Source organism: Pavona decussata, unplaced genomic scaffold (assembly GCF_977016875.1).
Source record: "Pavona decussata unplaced genomic scaffold, jaPavDecu1.1 SCAFFOLD_53, whole genome shotgun sequence".
NCBI classification, from domain to species: domain Eukaryota; kingdom Metazoa; phylum Cnidaria; class Anthozoa; order Scleractinia; family Agariciidae; genus Pavona; species Pavona decussata.
This window is the reverse complement of record NW_028145475.1, coordinates 25,180-31,179: the sequence shown is the minus strand read 5'-3', so window position 1 is coordinate 31,179 and position 6,000 is coordinate 25,180. Positions and strand designations below refer to the sequence as shown.

At 38.2% G+C, this 6,000-nt stretch overlaps 1 protein-coding gene across 1 annotated transcript; it reads left to right on the top strand.

The window, feature by feature from the left end:
- The first annotated feature begins 284 nt into the window (after positions 1-284).
- LOC146480246 (adenosine receptor A2b-like) lies at positions 285-2,313 on the top strand. Its single transcript, XM_085109432.1, has one exon. The coding sequence runs from the start codon at positions 1,067-1,069 to the stop codon at positions 2,132-2,134; it is 1,068 nt and encodes a 355-aa protein (XP_084965558.1). The 5' UTR covers positions 285-1,066; the 3' UTR covers positions 2,135-2,313.
- Positions 2,314-6,000: the final 3,687 nt, after the last annotated feature.

Genomic DNA, 6,000 nt, shown 5'->3' with positions numbered 1-6,000 from the left:
GATTTTGAGAAAGTAATGTTTTCTGAAATGTTATATATAAGTTGTGATTTCAAAAACAATCTTTTCTTAATTTCAGAGTGAGTTTCAGCTGTCCGAGTTTTCTAAAGACTGATGATTTATTTTAATTTAGCAATTTGCGTAAGATAGCAAGCTTCCTAAACAAGCAATTTTCTTTCAATAAAATTCTAACGAACTATTTACTTTTAGCCGCGAAACAATCGCACTCCTCCAGGAAAGTACGCATACAAATACATTTTCTGTATACTATTAAAAGCTAGCTTTCCTCCAGGTTTTCAACACCTTTAAAGCTCTTTCTCCGCAATTTGTGAACTCAAGGCCTTACATTGGTGCCCAGAACTTAACTGTCTTTCGATGGCAACTTGGGAAAAGTTGACATCTTCTTATAGGTCCGTTTACTTTGCTGTCTAAGAATTCCTTATTTGAGTTATTTCTTGAAATACAGAATTTTGCACAAATAAACATAACTAGAATTATTCAAGATTCTTATATATCTGAGGCCACGAACAGCTGAAACTACCTCATAAGATCTAAATGATATTATTTATCTTTGGTGTTAGCAATCAAATTTTATGAATATGCAATGTAAGCATAAATAGAAACGATCTTCGTGAATAAGGAGACTTGAGAATTGTACTCACAGCAGACCCATTAATAACTACAAGTCCAGTCGAAACTTGCAGTGAATTTTACTTTCGTTGCTGATAAATCTGTTTGGTGACATATTTATTGTAAGGTTCTTATATAACAGGTGTTTAAAATGACGAATTTCAGCATGCATGGAGGCTCTTAATCCACTTCAGTGTTTTTTTATGCGTGTGTTCACTGTACTAGCAAACTTCATAAAACGTAATGTTTTTCCACTATATCACTTTAATTTGGAACCATTAGTGGCCTATTAGGCTAACTAACACAGTGAGATCAGTCTGTTCGGATGCCATTGGCGGAGAAGGTAATGATCAGTTTCATGAAGGCAGCTGGTGGCACCTTTTAGTGTGGTTAAAAAATTGGTGAAGCAAAACAGCAGCAGTAGCAAAGGACACTAATAATGGCGAGTAACAAGTCTGCGATGGGGGATGAGGAAGGAAAGCAAATGTGCAGCCTTGAGAGCTGCCTATACAGAACAAAACTTAATTCTACTCCAGAATGTTGTAGTGATCAACACGAGCCGGCGTTTATAGCGGGGAGGACGAAAATTATCCTTATCAGTATCCATGTGTTTCTGATAATCGTTTCAGTCTTCGGCAACTGTTTGGTGCTTAAAGCTTTTCACAAATTTTCCAGCCTACGAACGGCGTCCAATGTGATTCTGGTGAGTTTGTGCGCCGCGGACAGTTTGATCACGATCGCTTATATACCTCGCATTATCCTCATCACTCTTCGTGACGAACCTTGGAGCAATGTTCTTTGCATGGCAAGTGTATGGTTCAGCTTCTTACTCTTATCGGTTATCATTCTTCATCTCGCGTTGATCAGTGTGGAGCGTTTGATCGCCGTCAAGTTTCCCTTGAGGTACCACTCCATAGTGACTAATCGCCGAGCGCTGATCGCTTCCATTGCGGTATGGCTGTGGGTTTTGGCCGTAACAATCGTCATACCACAAGTCTTACGACTGAACAGCAAGGAAGCATACATTTGCCTTCGACAATCTTTGCATCCATGTTCCGAAACCAAAGAATGCCGTCCGGACGAACTACCACCGTCAACCACAGTGTATCTGATCTTCTTGGTCACGTCCATGCTTGTCATCCCTCTGGTGATCATTCTATGTTCATACGGCTACATCTTCATTGTATCCCACAAGCACAGAAAACAGATCAGAGATCAAGGCAACATCCAAGAAATTATGACCGCCATCAAGCATGAAACGAGAGGCACTCGTACTCTCGCCATTGTTGTAGTAGTGTGTCTTCTCAGTATCTTCCCTTTGTTGGTCGTATGGAGCCTCCGTTTTTCCCCCGCGCGTCGTCTAAGTCAACAGCCAGAACTTAAGTTTATAAAATACATTGTTTACGACGTTGCGTTTGGCTTGAACGCCATCTGTAATCCCCTCATCTACGCCTGGAGAAATGAGAAATTTAGAAGCTCATTTCGAAAACTTCTCAAATGCGCTTAGAAAATGAAACATTTTGCAGTTCTGTGTGAGGTCAGCTAAAAGCTGTGTTTCATAAAATCCAGAAAAGGTGATCTGTTAAATATAAGGATAAACTGCGCGCGACTTGCGCCTCGAATATCTTGTGCGCGTTCTTCCAAACGGATTCTCGAGCAAGAGAGAGACTGCTCACAGTCTAATATAAGGAGGGAAAATGAGCCATTGAATTCTCGCTGTAAAGAAGACATTTTCGAAGTTTTATATGAGAAGATATTGTTAAAACTAGCGCTTTATGCGTTGTAAGCTACCAAACACTCTTTTTTTTTTAATTTTTATTATGCGTTATGTTACAATGTTACAAGTACTTACACTTATGACATTACTGTTAAAATTACAACATTCCACAACTCTACACCTGGACTGCTTACGGTTATATTACGGCGCATTAAGCACAATTTACCACAAAATACATATAAACTTTTACATGTTCATTACTTCTGTACTTTATAATGAATAAACAAAGTATAATCTAACATATCCAAAGAATTATTATACATTATAGCATACTAGAATAGATAATTCCAAATGAGTCTTAATATACATTTTTACTTCTAAGATTTATTTTAACCGTCTTTTTGTCTAATTTCACACAATTTAATTCTGCTTATCTTTGGTGAAAGAGAGAAATAACGAGCATAAAGAACAAAGTTAATTATACTGCTTATAGAAACAAGATATTCAGCAATATAAGGCTAACCGTAGATAGAAGAAGGGGTAACGCGATATGATACTTAAACGTGGCTATGTAGCATTAAAGGAAAAATTGCCATTTTTTAAAGAACGCACTAGTTTTCTTTGCTTGTACTGCTGTATATCTCTCCAGATCAACTTTTTCCTGCACCAAGTCTCTGAAGTCCACGAAATGAAGTCTAGCTTCATTAATTGCACATTTGTACAGAAAATATTTTCCAAGAAGAACGAGACGGTTGAGGGTTAAACACGAAGTAAAATTGTCTACTAGACCATATATAATATTGTTTTTTGTTAGGGTAGCTGTCGTCTTACAACGGTAGTTGTACCAAACCAAAAATTCAGACCAGAAGGCTTGGGCCTGGGGGCAAATGACGAACAGATGCAAAATTGTTTCATCGGTATTAATGCAAAAGGGACACTCCGCCGAGTTAGTCTTCTTCATTTTGTACAATAGGCTATTGGTGCAAATTATATTGTGGATAATCATAGGTTTTGTCAGCCAATAACGAGTTATTAAATTTCCAGAAACCCGAGCCGCGATGTGCTTGTTCGTCTTCAGTACCTATCAGTACATTGGGCGCCGAATGATCTGAGAATATGTTTGGCATTATTTTGACATCGGCGATAGCGCGCTCGAAATTTTTTTGGATAAAAACAGATAGCCCAACCTGCACTGAATTTTCATAGAAGGGTTACTCCATGTAAAACCTGGAAGATTCGGATTTTTTAGCCTCCACGTGTCCACAAGATCATGTGTAAATAAAAGAGTATTCAATTCATTGATAACATTTTTTTATGCTCCAGGGAGCGCCCACCACGTTTGTCAAGGTCATTTAAGGCACAGTTGAAATCACAACCCAGCACTATTCTTTCATTTGCATATTGATTAATAATGGACTGTGATAAGTCCCTCAGGAAATGAACCTGAAGTGTTGTGTCGTTTGAGGCGTAAATATTCAAAAACACTATTTTTGTTTCACCCAAAGTTGCCTCAGCTACGATGTATCTGCCATTTTTATCGGCGATAATGTTTTCGATGGTTACGTCAAGTCTTGGCTTAAACATTATCATAACGCCGCGACTATGGATAGAGCCATGACTAGCACATATTTTCCCGCCCCATTCATTTTCCCAGATTTTGATCGTTTGTGTTGAAGAGTACGTTTCTTGGAGGAAAATTACATCAGCGTTTTGTTGGTGCAGCCATCTAAATAACTGTCTTCGTTTGCGCGATTTGTTTAAACCTCTGACATTCAGAGTGCTAACTTTGAGATCCATCTATACTTAGGTTCTCAAGCAACATTTGATATTTGATTCAAACCGTGGACTTGAAAACCTTGGCAGAAATAAATAAAGAACAAATGAAAAATTAAATATTTCTGGACGATTTCGTAGGTGAGACATGAACAAAGCAAACATGGTAGTGGAATATAATGTCGCGAAGAGGACGTATAAGGAAACGGTTAGACATTGATGAATCTTGAAATCTCTACACAAATACATAGCTACTAGACCTAAACTTATCTATCGGCACACTTTCCTGGCTAGGACGGGGGCAAAAGTACCTGAAAGGACTTGACCATGACTTACTAGTTCAATTAAATTGTAGAGTTACCACGTTCCATAAGGCGACCGTAGATCGAAAAACGCTTTGTTTCAGTGCCTCGATAAACAACGCCATCAATTATAAGTTTCTCCACATTGAAGAAAGCAGTCTTCTGCTCGCTCCTGGCTTTTTTTAGAACTGGTTGGAGGTCTTTCCTGATTTCATCAACCTCCGGAGGAAAGTCGTCAGCTACTCCGAACTTTGCGCCTTCTCGTAGATTCTTGATTTGGGACTTGATTTATTCTTTATCTTGATAGAATGACACTTTCGCTATAATAGGTCTTGGGTAAGGTTTTTTTGTCAGCGAACGGCCTTGTTGGTATCCTGTGCACTCGTTCAAACTGGATTTCGCTCACATCTCCTTGACGAATCTTCATTTCTTTGTTTAAAAAAAGTCTGAGTGCTCTTTCAGTGTCTTTTGTGGATTCCTTATCAGAATCTTTCACTCCATAGAGCTTGATATTGTTTCGGCGATTGCAAGCAAGCGGTAGTCGACTCAAAGCTGATCTTTTAACTCTTTCACTTCATTCTGCGTAAATTCAAGGCTGTCTGTCATACTCTGTTTTTCTTCCTCCAGTTTCTTAATTCTCGCTTTAAGGTGTTCAAACTCGGGTAGCATAAGGAGTACTTTGTCCAATTTTTCTTCGATATGTTTGAGTCTTTCTGTGCACGTGGTAGCGCCATCTTGTTGTTCTTCGTCGTCAGTTTACGGACTTATTTGTTGCCTATTTCTTTTCTTTGGGTCATCTTTTGTAGTGGGCGTATTTAGCTCTTCAACAGTCGCCTCAGAACTCATGGTTATGGATAGTTTGTCAACGCCAAGAACGATTTTAGGCAGGCATGGTCCGAGCGCAAAAATACACGTCTGCCATCTTCGCTACGTCCCAGTCTTCTCCCCAAAACACTCTTACAGATCAAAGAGAAACTGTTATATTTAGACTTATACCGTCTTGTGCTCAAATTTGCACTTTCTTCAATAGATAAAGGTTTAGTGATGACAGCTTTCAAAACGAAAAGTGCATAAAAGCGTTAGCTCTAAGATTGTGTTTAACGCAACTGTTTTGCCAAATATCAATTATTTGAGGCTTATTTACTTTTGAAAAGATACACCGTAACCGTCTCGTATTCATTGTAGTTATCATGTGTGAGGTTAGCTTCCAAAAGAAGTAAGCGATCGTTAATTAACATGTAAATAAGAACCATAGTCTCTTGAAAGGATCGCTTTGTAGTATTACTCAAGAAAACGAGCATAAGCTATGTTAATGAAACTGTTTTCTGTCTGTCACTATAATTTATATTAAAAAAAGTGAACAGAAGCTAAGCCTGAAATTGTTGTTCTTTTAGCGGAACCAGGGCTCTAAGGTTATTGTCGACCATCCATCGGCCGGTTAAAGTTGTGAATAATTTAATATATATATATATATATATATATATATATATATATATATATACCTGGATTTATGAAAACATGGCCCCCAGAAATTGAGCACATTTTGATACCTTCTAGGTTGAAGGAATATGCTACTCATTA

What these genes read in the sequence shown, in the direction of transcription:
- LOC146480246 (XM_085109432.1), top strand. Translation starts at nt 1,067, where the DNA reads ATGGCGAGTAACAAGTCTGCGATGGGGGATGAGGAAGGAAAGCAAATG.